This window comes from Syngnathus scovelli, chromosome 14 (assembly GCF_024217435.2).
Source record: "Syngnathus scovelli strain Florida chromosome 14, RoL_Ssco_1.2, whole genome shotgun sequence".
In the NCBI taxonomy this organism is placed as follows: Eukaryota; Metazoa; Chordata; class Actinopteri; order Syngnathiformes; family Syngnathidae; genus Syngnathus; species Syngnathus scovelli.
Window position 1 is genome coordinate 11,896,520 of NC_090860.1, and position 17,261 is coordinate 11,913,780.

At 42.6% G+C, this 17,261-nt stretch overlaps 1 protein-coding gene across 2 annotated transcripts in view; it reads right to left on the reverse strand.

Annotated features, from left to right (window-relative positions):
• Nucleotides 1–17,261, reverse strand: part of cdin1 (CDAN1 interacting nuclease 1) — a 59,127-nt gene that overhangs the window by 7,571 nt on the left and 34,295 nt on the right. For both annotated transcript variants that reach the window (XM_049740506.2, XM_049740505.2), the window contains 5 exons: nt 12,729–12,808; nt 12,456–12,505; nt 11,922–11,989; nt 10,876–10,941; nt 10,657–10,762 (listed from right to left, as the gene is read on the reverse strand). In XM_049740506.2, the coding sequence (XP_049596463.1) occupies nt 10,657–10,762; nt 10,876–10,941; nt 11,922–11,989; nt 12,456–12,505; nt 12,729–12,808 (370 nt within the window). The remainder of the gene's footprint in view (nt 1–10,656; nt 10,763–10,875; nt 10,942–11,921; nt 11,990–12,455; nt 12,506–12,728; nt 12,809–17,261) is intronic.

Consider the following 17,261-nt stretch of genomic DNA (forward strand, 5'->3'; position numbering starts at 1 on the left):
GGGTATATCTGCGGACGCCTGACTCGACTTTTCCCGTGGCGTGTGTGTGTGTGTGTGTCCGTCTTTCGAGGCCCCGCCTTTGCGTTGCTCTCAGCTGCACACTGCTGGCTGCTACCTGGTCACTTCAAATTGCGCCATCTCCTTTCATTAGCACGTTGCCGGCTGAGAATCTGAAAGGCCGTGACAAAATTCATTTGAGACGAGTGGGAGCAGATTGCCTGAAGCAGGTGCTATAGGGGAGATAAAACCAAAAAAAAAGGAACACCTCTGTATGTGTGTGTGCCGTGTTGTCGGGTGGCACGTGCAAGTGGGTTGGACGCTTTTTCGCTGGTCTTCACATTCGGTTCTTGTCCTGGCTATGGTAAATGGGTAATGACATGTAAGTGCTTTAGGGGGGGAGGGGGGGGAGAGAACGGCCCAGTGCACACTTTTACAAAGCTGTGGTGAAATCTAAATATTGTTTCTAGCGTGACTAAACAGGGCAACGCCTTAGCAGCGAGGGGTGACAACGCTAACATTGTTTGATTTGGTCTCCCTCTTCATATTATCTTATCGCGGCGCAAAGGTGACACCCACTCAGCTTTTGTGTTCCATCCACGGGCGGTTGGGCGCGAGCTAATCTTGAAAAGAAGGATTTCACAAACGCGAGACTTGAGCGGAGTTAGCATCAATATTTGAACAAGGCCGCGGCATCGACGGCGGCGAGATCACGTCAAGCAACAAGGCTGACATGTTGTCCTTAGAAGATTCTCGTTTGGGTTTCGGGGGAACCCTGGGCTGATTTTTGGGTGGCGTCGTCATCTCGAGTGGAAAGGAACATCAAATATGATAGCGTCGCTTTCCAATGGCCAAATATGAGTTTGACTCTTGAATGTGACGTGAATATTTTCTACCTTGAACTGTGTGTCAACAAGAAATATTTTTCCAATAATATCTATTAACTAATTTCAGCTTATCTAAAATTAATATCCTCCAATCATCTACCATGAAAGTAGACTGATTATATTTGTGCTGAATCAAAATAATATAATATTTGTATTTACTTTGGAAAATAATGGTGAGCATTTTTGCCTATTTTCCATCATGTTATGAACCTAAATAAAAATTAAATCATATTTATTTCAAATTGTTAGTGCAGAAAACTCAAAGTCAATTTTTTAATCTAATAATCGACATCATTAAAATATTAATCAGTTATTCAAATAAGTGTTATATATTGTATTGTGTAATTTATTGATCTTGCTGGAAAAATATTGCGATAAAACAATCAAATTATTTTAAACTCACCGCCTAAAATTACTTTGATTTCAAAATGGATCTGATTTTAAGTGACGCCTGCAAAGACAAAAACGGGAGGTAAAAAAAAAAAAAAAGACAAAGAGAAAAGCCATCAGCGGGCAAGTTGTAATGGGAAATTGCTCTTGGCAACTATTTGTTCAAGCACCAGATTTATTTCGTCTTCATGCCAACCCGACGAGCCCCCGTTGGAAAACAGGGCAGGTTCCCCCCCTAATGAGTAATCTATTTCCAAGCAGTCGTGTCTGGGCATGACAGTTTACTGAGAAGCTTGAAGAACTGGTAATTACCAGCGTTACGGGGCAATTAATGCATATTACACTGCAGCACTCATAGCGGCGACTGTCAGCTCCCCAATAAAAATGAGCACTCTTCAGCTAAAGGCTGACATTAATTGGGCCCTTAATGACTATGCAGAGGAACCAAGCCAAATAGGAACAAAACAGTGGAATCACTTTGACTCCGGCAGAGGGCTGAAAAGTGGACTAAAAATGAGATTAATTGCTCTTAGAGGGGGGGGAGGGGGTTTGGAATTATAGGGTGCAGAAAGAGCAAGGGGTGCTCGTACAGATGACAATTCAATTAATTATTCTATAGTGCATTTTCTAGCCGAAGCATACGGTTAGAGTTGGTTTTAAGATGGTGGAAATATATTTGCACTCTTCTCAAAGGTCAATCTTTTTTTCTTATTGTTGAGCACTGATCTTAGCCGAAGAAAAAAAAGGAGGCCCGAAGTTCGGCTGAATAAAAAGTGAGTCATCGTCATAAAGTATGTGGTTATTGCAAAATAGGCGGCATGATGTGCTGATCTTGAAAAAAAATATATGTGATAAATTAATCCCGCATAGGCCTCTTGATAATTACAAAAATAAGAAATATTGCGGATTATAAAATCAACAAAATAAAGTACTTTAACGCGAACCCTAATACATCAAACGGGACTTCTGATAAATAATCCAAATAAATAAAATAAACTGACACAAAATAAATTGAAAAAATCTAGATGTAATAAATAAAAAAAAGAGAATTATAGGAATTGCTGGGAAAAAAAAACTAATTTACAATTAATCATTTATAAAATGTATCAGGCACATCTAAGGGTAAAATATTTTTAAAAAGTCATAAAGTGAGCAACTACATTCCACCCACGGAAAAGTTTCGTGAATCAAGGATTTACCAGAGATGTGAAATTCCAATTAGCGTTGCTATAAATCTATAGCTCAATGCAAGCTAGTAAAAAAAAAAAAAAATAGCAGCGTACAAACACACATTTGCATACATTTTTGATTCCGGATTTCCTGGCTATTTAAATATGCGGTTAGAAATATTGCGGCGCTGCCTCTTGCGCTGTCACGCCGCACACTCACGCTGTCATTGGCCCTGATAGAACTCACGCGCTTCAAAGGCGGCTTTGCAAGGAGCAAATATTTGAATTGCAAAAACGCCTCATCTTCCAAAGGGAGCCAATCGAAGAGAACTTTTTAAGGAGTTTGAGACGAAGCCACGACCCCCACCCGCCGCAACCTCCAGGAAGCTCGCCCCTCTCGTATTCACCGCGTAAGCGCTCCCCTGGCTAATTTGCCATATCCAAATTTGTGTAATGGGATATGACACATTCTACAGGGGATTGGCGAGGGGGGGAAACTTTAATACGAGGAGAGAAGCGTAAAATGTTTAAGCTTGCCTTGTGTATAAATGAAAATCCACCACCCAAATCCGGGTTCCGTTACAGAATGAAGCGTAATTAGCTGCTTAAATTCTCCGCCGAGGTCTTTGAGCGAGATCCTTAAGATTCTACGCAAACACGTTACACCTCGAGACTTTACATGTGTTCGCCGGAGATAAATGCGTGAGCGCTTCCAGCTAAAGAGAAAATGTCCAAAAATAATCTGAATCGTAAATCAACAGCGCGGCTTATTGGTTTTCTCAAAGTATGAGCCCGAGCGTTTGATGCCAGAATAAATAGCGCCGTTAAGCCCGAGCGAGTAAAAGTGGAGGCATGAAGGCCGCGGACAACCTTAACATCAATAAATAGTCATCGTCAGACATCTAAGAAAATATTCTCGCAACAAGGGAGACACTCATCTCCCGGCTTTATGACGAGACACATCTGCAAAAGTTGAATCCGAGCTTTTAGGAGTCAGCAGTTTTTCATCGTGCTTAATATTTTCTTGCTGTTTATCATCACTAAATCATGTCCTTAATGTTCGAGAGAAAAGGGCTGTTTTAAATCCCGCCTTTCTGCCAAGGATAAAGACCTGTCCGTTTTTGGTGACCTTTGTCGAGGGGTCATCAAATGAACAAATGTTTCATTCCTAAGGATGTTCGATGCCACTTGTCTTCAGACCGATACCAGTCCGATTATTAACCGATACTTCCGTTTTTTTTTATATATAAAATATAATTTAACACAATGAGCAAAGACGTTTCTTTGCGAAGAAGATAATAATTTGCAGATGTTTCAAACGGCCATTTTGTATAATGCCATCCACGTTAGTATCGGTGGCTGGTATCGGTACTGATACGTCACGTTCACAACTGCCTGTGGACGATACATATATTTTAGCTTTATTTTTACCGATCGATTTCTAAATCGTATGCCGCAAACTGATTAGTGCCGCAATCGCCTCAGCCAGCAAGCTAGTCTCCACGCAGACATCACGGAGACAAGTTTGAGCCGAAATCAAATGCGAATGATGGATTGCTTTACTGCACAATGACCTCTGTCACCGGGCGCTTGTCCTAAATCAGACGTCGGCGATAAGGGGCCCCACGCTAGCGCTCACCTTGGTATTTTAGCCAGCAGACCTTATCTGAGACTGGAGGAAGTTGGAGTAATAACTAAAGACAAGCCGCAACAAAACCCGGCCTGTCCTTGTCAAACATGGTTTACAATGTATAAGCCCTTATTTCCAGCTTTGAGGCTGTTAAGGCAATAATTACGTCACGTTTTAGCACTGCGGTGTAAAATTACAACAAAATGAAAAAGTTGGACCAGAACCAGAGAGAAGGCTGACGATGACGAAAAATAAAAAATACGCTGAGGTTCACAGTAGTAGGGTTAGCACGTTTTTTAATCGGAACACATGCGATGACGCGTTTATGCGCGTGCGAGAGCGCGAGCTAGCATGCTTCCAGGCAGTGGCATCAAAACGGTGGAGGGAGACCAAACATGACATCAAACGTCGCAATTAGCTGACCCCTTTTCCCCGGAGTCGCCGTTTGAAACGGGGCTGCCTTTAGAAAGCGTGATTAAAATATGTTTGCTTTCTTATTCAAAATGACATTTGACAAGGTTAGCAATATTTCAACTAACTGCAAAAACATTCTTGTGGCCGTAATCCTTGACTTTTTTTTTTCCCCCGCCGGTCGCAGGTAACCTCCGAGCGAGTTTCCCATGAACTCATTGCTACAATTTGGGGGAAAAGAAAACCGCCGAGAGGGAAGAAGAAAAAAGCGTGTTTTGTTTCACCCGCACGGTTGAAGCTAAATGTTTTACAATGATTATTCAGGGAATTTAACCCCCCTTTTATTAAGTCATTTTGGTAACCGCTAGCTCCATCCTTGCACGGGACGGGACGTGAGGACTGTCAGCAGCTAAGCGGATCAAGTTGCTCAAACTGTTAAACCCCCTCATCACCAAATTAGGAGAGGTGTAGTCCACAGTCTAGTGGTCAGTCCAAAAAAGAGCAAAAAGTAAGCTAACGGGGATGACATTAAACCACAATCGTAAAACTTGGAATTGATGTCGGGGGCTTCAAAGAGTAATACTGAAGTCCTGACAAAAGATGCAGATAAGGATTCATAGGGGGTATCAAGTTAATGGTTTTCACATTTACTCAAGTCACTGGGGGAAAGGGAATGTAAAGTGTCAGGATCGGACGGAGAACCTTTAGCGGCAGCTGGGGCTCGAAAATGGCGGTGGCACTTTGGATCAGAGGTCTTTTCGCCAGACAGCTCAATGCTGCCGCTTTCACTTACAACGGCCGACCAAATGAGAGTTGTCATTTAAATGGAGTGATATGGCTCAAAATGAACAGCAGATTTCTCTGGCATTTTAATGACAGATATTTGTCAAGGGTTGATCCAAAGAGCTTTTTTTTTTTTTTTACATGGACTCGATGAAAGACGATGACGAATACACCGGTACCGACTCGACACCGTTATTGCTGTGGACGGTTTTGTGTTGGAAAAAAAAAGTACTAGCATGTACCTAGCTAGACAAACAAAAATAAAAGTAAAACAATTTTAATATATTGAATGGCACTCAGAGTATAAACCGACATATTAGCCTTAGTCGATGCTACATAAGCATGTCAATGGGATATTAAATTGACTTAGCATTAGCGCTAGTTAGCAAGAAGGTTTTCTTTTACGATAAACTCCAATCGGATGTCATTAATGAGCTTAAAGGACACTCGGGGATGGGTAGAATCACGTACTTTGTTTTTCTTTGCCTATAAATTAATTTGATTCAAAACTGAGGGTAGCCAAAATCAGAACAACGATTACATTTTGATTAATCGTCTAGCTTGAATTGTGGCTGACATTACTAATATACTACAATGCAGACTTTAACTAAGTTTAATATGATGTTGTTTTCGAAGGTTGGCTACTTTTGAGACAAATCTGTGTAGCTTACGCCGCTTGTATATTAACCCTCGCCATTGATGAGCATCATCAAAAGGTCAGCACTTGGACGCAGGCTCCTCATGTGTCTTTGATTACACTCTCCCACTAAGAGAGACGCAGGCAACAAAGTTTAAGCTATCAGGCAATCAGACGGCGGACAGACGTGAAACTCAAAACAGAGGCAGCTTGAGAGGAGAAGGCTGCCCGGGTTTAAAAAAAAAAAAAAAGGTTCCTGACGAAGGTCTTTAACAAATGCCAGGCCGGTGAGGAAAGACTCAGATGTGCTTTTCTAGCAACGAGGTCCTGAAGAGAATTAATTGTGAAATATCGTACAAAAACAAATACCTTTCAAATCTGTTACTTACGAGATGTCAATCAAAAACGACTACCATGAACCACAATCAGATAAAAAGCCAACGCAGGCAAACAAACAAATCTCAACCGTTATTCCGGTTGAGTGATGAGGTCATCCGAAGAGCGAAAGTTTTGAAAGCCCTTTTCCAAGCAAAAATGAGAAATGATGGATGGGAAAATTCAAAACAGCATCACGGCATTTGACATTAGTTATCGCGGGGATTGATTTGAAGGTGTTTTATGGTTCTGTGGTTTTACAACTCTGCTTAGAATTATTGTTATTGTATAGAATCATCTCGCTTAATGGCTGCTTGGGAGCCATGCCAATAAAAAAAAAAAACTGAGCGGAAAAAGGAAGACAAATATCAAAATATCAAAAGCTTGCTATAAATCACTAAAAGCCTTTAATCAGGATCTTTTTTGCTAAAAGCAGAAATCCGCCTAGAATATGGAAACCACAAAATAAAAAAAACATGCCTATCTTAACCAGGGAATTTTCGTTATCGTCCCTTCTCGAAATCGAAAGGTGAGAAGAAGGTAGCAAAACTACGAGTGAAAATAAGCAGAGGTGGGATAAAAACAAGGTTATGTGTGGGACAGTGGACCTATAAAAAGGAGCCTGCTGTCTGGGTTATCTCGAAGAAAGCACTTATCACTAGCTAGCAGCCGTGCACGCTGACTGATGGACCTCCACAAAGCGCGAGTACCGCACGCATTATCTGGTACACACAGAGCGGCTTTTTAAACACAAAAGGCAGAAATATGAAGCATTGTTTCCTGGCTCTGTCGTTTGCTACAAAACAAGGTATTTGCCGCAACGTCTCAAATAGAACGACCCAAACATTGGGGGGACCGACAAGGAAATTGAAACTGAGATAAGGAAGGCGAGTTGAAGAATTTATGATCTCGGAGTGAAAGACGTGAATTCTGATTTGGTGCTAATTTTTGACACAACTTTGTGTATAATAGTCTAAAAATCTGTGACCTCATTGCTACTAGATTTATTTTCTATTCAAGCTGGTTTGAAATAATCGATTAATTGATTATGAGATAGCAAAATAGGGTGCAGTACTTGGCTGCAGCCAGCAGAGGCACTGCTGAGTCAGCATCAAAATTACCGGTAAGTTTTATGAAGAACGTATTGTGTTCAGAATATTCAGATGGATCTCCTGTTCCATTAAAAATATTAATTTTCCTCATATTCAATAAAGTAAATTTAACTTATGGGGATATTCGGATAACATTTTGTGAAATATGACATTTTGGGTGTAGCTTAAAAAAGTCGTAAATGTAAAAACATATTGCATGATCATATCAATTATAAACATAAAACAAATCGGTCATTGACGAGAGGATGCATATAAAAAAAGCCCCCCCCAAATAAAAACTATGCCAAAGTCACACTTTCAGCAAAAAAAAAAATTATCTGTCTCAGCCCAGCGGGGAACTCCACGAAAAAAAAGGAGGTGAAGAAGTCTCTGTGATTCTGATGTTATCCATTGTGAAAGCTGACAAAAAACATGGACATTCATCTTTAAAAAAAAAAAAAAAAAAGTTCCAGCGCCGCCCCCAAAAAGAAAAAAAAAAAGCAATTCACAGCGTTGACACTCTCGCACCTCATTTCACTCCAGGCTTTCTTCTCCATCTCGCAGTTTCCCGGCGAGGAGGGCATATATGTTTCGCCGAGGTGGCACTCTGGCGGCGCCCGTGTCAAAACCCGGCTCTCAGTCACAATACTAAATGCCAAATTTGGATAATATGCACATATATGACCTCACTGGCAGACATGGAGGCTTAAGTAAAGCTAAATCCTCCGGCTGCTAGAAAGACCTGAGCTCGCAGACGCCTCAAAACAAGGCTCCCAAATGTGCATCCTTAAAAGCATGAAATCCTTGAAGCTTCGCAGCTTACTTGTCATTTGGCATTAATGCCTGCGTAGAAAGTTGACGGCATCGCACTCCTGCGCCCCGCCGCACCCCAAAACAAACATTTGCAAAGCCCTAAAGAAACTAGCATTGCGCAGAGCTATTTTTTTTTTTTTTCCTGGCTGTGGATATTCTATGAGAGGATGTCATAACAAAGGAAACAATAAAAGAGGCCACGTTCCTGCACAGCATGGGGTGCCCATAATGATAAATAAAAGGAAGGCGATAGATGTCATATGCTTCATCAGGGAAGATGAGATTGCCGCCTTCACAAACGAGAAGACTTTTTTAATATTCATAATTTTCCTTGCATGTGTTTTGCTTGGAGAAAATGATTTTTGAGGTTACGTTGATGTGCATTGAAGAAGAAGGCGAAGAACTTGCAGGTGTAAACCCCGTTAATATTTTCAAGTAATTAATCTATTTGGAGTAGTCCAACAAAAAAATGATAGGCATGTCTATTAAAATAGGACAATGTTGAATTAAGAAATTTGCATTGCTTCAATTGACAGGCATTAAATGAATTAGTGAAAAAAAAAAAAAAAAACGAGTGCGGTTTTGGATCGTAATTGGAAAAAGTTCACAAAGATCGGAAGCTTGTAATTGCGGCTGTGTCAACTCATGACATAAAAAAATACAGGCAATAAAAATATATTTGAACTATGACTTACTTCAAATCAAGAATATTTTGCTAATATAAACGACACGCAAATGCATATTTGCGCCTGAAGAAATTCCCAAGACAGATGATGTATTAAGGCAAACGCAAAAGGTCTTAACCCCCAGCTTCATATAAGGGAGAAATGAGGCATACTGTACTATTATATTGTTATCAATCATTTTTTTCCCGGACGTCTGACAGCTCCTTATCAGAGCTAACCTTTTCACGCCGCCGTTAAGGGAGCCCACGTTCAACATTTGTAGTTTACAAATCTTACAGCTGACTGAGTTCAAGAAGGGGGGGGGTTGAATTTGTGGACTGGCCGTCAACGGAAAAAAATGTAAAGAAAAGGCCAAACATTTATTCTTGTAATCTGCACTGCCATGTCAAAATTATTTTGTGCCTGTTTTCACATTATATTCTGATTAGTGCTATTGATTCTTTCTTAGTACACTTGCACTGTTGGGGCGCAATTAAATAGGACATAGATCTTTCTTTGTCGTGAAGAGTCGTGGTTGTTTTCATGTTTTCGTTCGCTCTATCTAATAATAATAAAGTTGAAGTATAAGCGACATAGTGACTCTTCGGACCACGATTGAAAGCAATGAACTGGGAGTAACCGAAGACTAGTTTGATCGATAAGAGTGATCACTTCCCTCAAAATGCACACCAGGCTCGTTTAATATTTACCATCAGGTAAATAATTCTTACGCAACTCTGATAGTTGTGCGAGATGGAGAACTCAATTATCTGAACATCCGTCAGCCCGCTCTGGAACGCTACCGGGCAATAAGATTGATAGCCGAATTGACGGCGCTAGCCGGCGCTTTGCCGCCTCATCCGGGCACTGGACTTGAACACGCCGTTTGATTCCATAATTTTCCCCCCAGATTTTGCTCTTCTCTCTTTGGAGCATTGTACGTGAAGCATCATTACCCTTCACTCCACCGAAGAGGGGTTCATTATGGGGTTAGTGTGTTGGCAAGACTGTTGTTTGGATGATGAATGGAATTGGTTAGAGCTTTGGAGAGAAAATTACCCCCCCCCCCCCCCCCAACACTCACTCATTGCAAGACGCTGAGCGCAATTTGCAGTTTGGTTAAAATGGTGAAAAAAATTAAAATCAGCAAATCCTTTCTCTGTTTCCCGATTAAACGTTGACCCAAAATGACATAAATACCTGAAAGATGACGTAAAAGGTCCAACCATTTTGAAATGTCAACATTATATGTCGATTAAAAAAGGAACGGTCGGCGGATAAGGTCGGGATTGACAGTTTTGCGTTTGGATTCTGACACAACAATGTTTATCTGATCGGGCTTCGGGTTGACATGACGGGATCTACGTTGTCACTCGTCTAATACGCTTGGACAAGGCTGTGCCACGGAATATCAATGAAAGACGCCTCCGGGCCAGAAATGGAAGGCTCGGGATCAGCCTAACCTTAGAATCGGCATGTACGTATCGTGACGCTTTGACCTTCTGGTAACTGGCGGCGCTGCGATAAAAGACGGCGAGCAAAAAAGCTTTTCTGTCTTCAATCCAAGCCGAACAAGAAAGAGGAGTGAAGGAAATCTATTTTTGGAAACGTTTGATGTGCTTCTTTTGCTGGCTCACTGTTACATTGATTTAGTTCAAAAAGTAGCAGAAGGCTGATTATCTTTTGTTTGCCTCTGATTTCTTTTCAGGTGTTCAACGAGGCCTATTGAAGATGGGGAAATGAAAAAAGTCCCTTTTCAAAACCTTTTCCATGACATCTAAGGAGAAAATCTGGAAAGAAAGACTGACCTGTTCCAGTAGCTCCAAAACTGTTCGTTGAGGTAAGTGCGGTGACTGTGGTCGTCTCCAAATGACGCTTTACTCTCAATCCAGTGAACAATGTGACCTTCCACGGCTTTTGGAAACACAGATAAAAAAAATAAGTCAGGCCATGAAACACAACTTTCACGTCTATATGCGTCAATGGTAGTGAAAGTCAATACAATTGTGAGGGAGAAAAATACTAACCAACGGGGACCTCCAGGATGATATCAGGTGTTTTGTCATAACCTTTTGCTCTCAGTTGGTTCTCATCTAAAACAGAAGTCGCATTTGTTTGACTTTGGATCGCCTTAGATGGGTCGAAAAGCTTTACAACGTTGGCCGGTGTATTTGCTGTGTTGGCACGAAAAAAAAAAGCTGCGCCCCCAGTTTGTAGTTTGGTGAAGCTTTATAAAATATATGGCGAAGGGTGGGGGAGACAAGGTTGGCATTATAGTCTGAGTAAGCCCGACCCCGAGATCCTCGTGGACGTCAGCCATTGTCCTTGACTTTTTGCACACTTCAGCCATTATCCGCACAACACCTGATTTCTCCATTAAATCTCGGGCTGACCAGGTCATTCGGTTCCAAGGGCCTGCCTCTTTGTCTCCAGTCAAGCTCGACTAATGGGGCGCGGAGGAGAATTGAGAAGAGATGGAGGGTGCCGGTGTCAGCCAAGGATGGAGACAGGCGAGCCGAGAGGGAGGTCAGAGTGGGTTGCCGCGGGCCCGAGGTGCATCCCGGGCTGGGCTAATGCTATTGGCGGCGGCCCGGCTGTTGACATTGTCATGTGGGCTCTGATCGCCTTTTTTACACCAGCTTTGATTAAAATTAATGGGCCGTCCCTGCTGTTGGGTGGCTTATTTCCAATCCATTTATCAAGTGGGGTGAGGTTGCCTCAGTGGCCCCGGTGCCCTCTGACAGTTTTAGAACAGTCCTCCGTATAGCCGTGAAGAAAGGTCAACGCGGCGGGTCCAAATAAATGATGTGGTCTTAATGACACAAGGAATGACTTTCATCCTTCACTCACCTGACCTATGGGATGATGATGATGATGATGGGAGGGGAGGAGGGGAGGAAGCAGGGGTTAAATATTAACTTCCACAATTTCACACATGGGCACTACCTCGATTAAATTCGCTCGGGACAAAATCGTATAACCCTGAAAAAATTATATTTGATGAAAAACAATTGATGCCACATTAAGAGGAAAAAAAAACAGCAAATAAGTCAAAGTTCAAATCACGACTTACCTAAGAAGGACAAATTTTTCTCCTTGAGTTTGTCACAGAGTAGAACCTCGTGTTCTTGGCCAATAGCGCTGTGGGTCGAATGAGTCAAGGATTCCAAAAGCAGCTACCAAAGCACTAAAAACTACGCACAATAAGTGCTTAGTCATCATTATTTACATGTGCTTTCCCTTCTTTGACACTTGAGCTACACGTTAGCCTCAATAAGCGCTCGCATCAAATCTCAGTTGTGAACTCTCCGTGGTGCTGAACCGCATCTGCTTGATGACGAAACAAAATGAGAATATTCAGTGATGCCAATTGCTTACCGCCAAACCCGTGACTTTTTTTTTTTCCCTTTTTACGCCGATCCACCGGCTGCGCACGGACATTTTGAATTGCACATCTCCTTCCACATCTTGTATCATTTGCGGTAGAGGGATGGCAAACGCCTCCGCCGTGAAGCAGAACTTTTATGTGGGCTGAGGGCAGACACATCTCATCCCCTTCAATAGCTCCTCGTCAATTTCAAGCTTAAAATTTTATGGGATAGGATACTGTTTGATGCAGTCTACCAGTGGTCCATAACAGCAGTCGTTTACGGTGCACTGAGGAGAGTTGGGGGGAGGGTGAGGGGGGGAGGGGGGGGGGGGGTATTACGATGTGAGCAAGGGAGAGAGAAACAGACAGGTGGAGGTGAGGGAAGAGATGTTGGATACAGTAATGAGCAATAAGAAAACAACCTGGCAGACAGTTGTTGGATGATTCAAAAGATCCTCCTAAAAATAGCTGACATGCATAAAAAAAAAAATAAAAAAAATATGAATTTACTTGGTAGACGTTCTTGGCCAAGGTTTGGTTTGGGATTAACGATGGTTCCTTGAGCATACTGTTGAGGACTGATTTGGAGGCTGTGGAGAAGAATATAGATTCATCATATAATATAGATCACAACAGAATAGAAATGATTAATCGATTAATCGACAAATAATCGTCAATTATTTTTGATGATTGAATAATCATTGAGAACTGAAAATTTCAGCCTCCCGACTCAAATTTCTTTTGTCTTCTATGAAAGCGGAACGATTATTATTGTTTTATCATGAAAATAAATTAAAATTATTATATATAAAATTAAAAATATACAGTAACCCCTATCCTGAGTAGATTTAAAAAAATTTTTTAACTGAATTAAACCGCCCAGTGATGGATTTAGCGTACTACTCTATTCAAAATCAGCCACTTGGCATCTTTGCATATCTTCTCTAGATAAATGTTTCAGTCCAGAGCACATGCGCTTTATCTATGTAACAAACGCCGAGTGTTCTGCATGTCCCATTCTTGCTCTACTAACATAATAAATCAGACACAAAAAGCCCGCCGCATGGGTTTCCTTTGGTATGGCAATGACGGGAGAGTGAGGGAAAAAAAAAAAAATCTGAAATCATTTCTTAAAAAGATTTGGATTCAATGGATTGTAACGTGTGACGAAATGGCGGCGGCGTGCCATTTTAGTGAGATATAAATACACGTGTGCTCGTGACAGACTCGCCGTATTACGTGGGAATGCTTCCATTCACATTTCAAGCTTGGATGGCTTCTGGAATAACATTCCAGAGAATCCCGTTGTTATTTGGGGAAAAATACGTGTGAGGAAAAATAAATCTGTATACATCCCGATTGACAAAAGCTGCTAAAATTCAAAGAGATGTTTGGGTGAAACCCGCTGGATGCTCTTTTACCGGTTTCCCCGTCGTGAGATGCTTCGAGCTTTCATCTCCGGAATAAATAAAGAAGGCCGGGCGCAAGAGGGGACGAAGCCTTAAGCACTCCCTCCCTCCTCGCTGACACCTCTTTTATTTGTGCTACCTTCTCTGTTTTAGCCTCGCCCTCCAGCTCATAACCGCACACACTCCTTCTCACAACTGCCAAGCACGGGCTTTATTTCTTTGCTCATTTCTCTCCGAGGTTGGTCTCTTCTCCTCCCTCCTCCTCCTCCTCGGCAGATCCATACCGCACTCCCGAGCAGGAAAGAGGGGTTGTAATTTCCCCTTGAGTTAGGACACCTCATGACAAATGATAATGGGTAATCAATAAAGCAGGGGAAATATGAGGCGGCAAACTTTATGAAGCCGGGAGACGTATTACGCCGCAGACAACACTGTTTTCCCTTAACAAAGTCACTACTCGAGTGTGCCTAATAATCTGAAGGAAAATCAAAGGAGCTGCAACCACATCAGCAATATTGGCAACTTATTCCACTTTAATGGCATTTGGATTGATTTTCCACCCCCCCTCGTCCTAATGGTCCTTTTATAGATTTGACGCTGCTTCTGCAAAACAGTCATGTGTATTAAACCTCCCCGAAGGCTAACGGTAGCCATTAAAGCCCTTGTCTCACTAGCGCTCATAATTGGAGGTTTGACCACCACCACAATTTGGTCTCACATAACGCACACAAATACACACTTTGCTACGAGACTATTAACCCCCTCGGTCCCTCAAGATTGTTTTGTACAGTGGAACATGCACTGGTTTAAGGCTCGTAAACATTGAAGGAAAACATTCTATGTGTTTTTTTACGGATTTTAAAACAGATGTTTGGTGCTTTAATATGGAAGGTTTCTACTTCCTGTTTTGCTCCCATTTCCAGACTCAGCTGCTATTAAACACTTTTTTTTTTTAAGTTTAATTCACAAAATATGTTCTATTTGAGTGAACTAGGTTAGTGTTTTTTGCTAACTAGCTAGCAACGATTAGCCTAGGAATGGCTTGGCACGCTTTTATTTTGAAATTGTTCCTGGCTGTCTTCAAAACTGTAGTTGGAGCCAGTTTAACTTAACATTATCCTGAAATATTTTTGATTAGCAAATTAGGAAACTAAAGAACTTCAAATTAAGTACAATGACGTTGCCAGCGTTAGCGGCTAGTAGCTACGGTACAAATTGATAGCCCACCAATGTCACAGTCAACTTTGTAGGTTCCACCACATTTTGCTGACTCATCACAATAAGGGTCCACTTCTACTCCCACCCCCCCGTAGCTCCGTTAAAAATAGCTATAAAGACGATGACCTTGGCGCTGACATTGTGGAATTCCAGCCAAGCATCGACGTGATGAAAATCGAAGGCCGGGCGGCTAATAAATCAGCGTGCTTTTAAAATGAATTTACCCTAATGCTCGTTCATCACGCGCTGTAATACCTTTGCGGGCCCTGCCTCAGTTTGGACGGTGTGCACAAACACAGCAGTAAATAACAACAGGGCGCCCGCGTCCCTCGCATCGCTGCAGCTTCCGACATCAGCATACATTAAAAGACGCCCCCGCCTTGCGCTGCATCGCTCCTCCATGACACTCTGAGCTCATCACACACACATACACACCCACACACACTATGACATACATAAAAAAGCAGAATATAAAAAATCTGAAGAGCACCAGACACGGAGAACAAAGCCCTGCAGCGCATCTTTGCCCCCCTCTTGTAAACATTCACCAAATTTACTGTAATTGTCCCGCGTTGGTATAAATTGTGACTAAGGCGCCGTATCACACCGTCAGCATCTGAACACGGCAAGAACAGAGGAGGAGGGGGAAAACAACAAATAGCACGCTACGCCTCCGTCGGGATTTGCTAAACAAATCACGAGGCTGCGTCGGTATATAAAACTGGGGGAAAGAAGACGAGCTAACAACAAAATAACATTGATTTATCGCGGCTCACGTGCGTCATTTCTTTCAATTCCTCCGCCCGGGTGAAAAAGTCATTATCGCAAACGCTGAGAAACCTCATTAGATAGCAACATTTGTTGAGGGAGGACCGTGATAAACAATAACGGATGACGATTGTTATTGCCGCTGACACTGATGAGCTCCTCTGCAAGTTTGTTTATTAATTAAAAAAACACTTTATCCGCAATGTGTGTATGGCACTTAGCCATTTCCTCGACATGCCCACCACAACCATTGAGCTGTGGAGTGGGAGGGGGTGGGGGGGGAGGCTTGCACTCGTTCATCAAACTTCATGGAGCAAGGGAGAGACAGGGCCTGATAATGTGCGCCGCGCTAAAGCTGATTTTCCATGATGAATCTCGGAGCATATAAATTGGCTAATATCTGAAAACATTTACAGATACTCCAGGAATTGACTAGTTGCGCGGCGTGATGGATGAGTCTCCCCGACGCCGGACGACAGCTCCGGCAAATCTCCACGGCTGCCTAAAGCTCCTCATTTGATTTTCCAATTTATTCCTTTTTAAATGCTTCCTCAAATAGAAGATATAGGGGGGGAGGTAGGACATTTATTTAAAAAAAAAAGATATATTTTTAGACTTCCTATGGTTGAGGAGCAGGAGGAGCCTGAAGAGGTTACTGGGGCAGAACTGATCTGCTTCCACCTGATTCTTCCTGAAAGCGCTGAGATGAGACTACGTTCCATTGTGTGTGTGTGTGTGTGTGTGTGTGTGTGTGTGTGTGTGTGTGTGTGTGTGTGTGTGTGAAAGAATTGCAGCGGTGGATCTGGCAGCAGCGAGGCTACATAGGTCAGACCATTAGACTGCAGCATAGGCTGGCCGGAGCTCCTCTCATGAAAGGGAGTAATTAGTATACTTGTCAAGTGGAGTGCCACGGCGCTGCTCGCCTCCGCCGAACTTGCGGAAGAATCGCTCATCGTTCCCCCGTATGCGCTCCCCCCCCTCCCCTCCCTACTGCGCTCATTATTCCTCCACACATACACGGGCACAATTGTTGCCTTCAGGTGAGCGAGAGCTTTAACAATGACAGCGGGCCTCGTAGGTTTGATTGGCCGCAACGCAACGCGACATCCAGCGATCTACAAAACGCCGGCGCCATTATGAATAGATGAAAAGGAGCCTGGAAACATTCTCGCAGTTGTTAACATCAAACGCGAGACATTTATAACCTGCCGTACGGGAGCTTCTGTAAAGGAATGCGACAATAAATCTTGAGGGCGCTCGAATCACACGGTTACAAAACACGCGGGGAGCAATCTAATCTGGAGCCCGGGCCTTGGGAAAATGGAAAAGGTCAAATAGCTGGCAAAATTGCCTCCTCGAGAACGAGAGCGGGAAAAAGTATGTCTAAATCTAGAGCGCCTGTCAAAGAGAGGAACTGAAAGAAGACGGGTGATGAGATTGAAGCATAGCAAAGATGCTTGGGAGAACATCCAGTCTCCAAACGGGAAGGCCAGACGCAGGATTCGAACCCAGAACTATGAGGCAGAAGTGCAAACCACTTTCCCGATCGTTTCCGTATTCGTAAACGAATGGTTTCGGTTTCCTTGTGAAGCATGTGACCTTCAAATAGTGGACTAAAAGTTCTCATGTGACCTTTCCCTCCCAACTG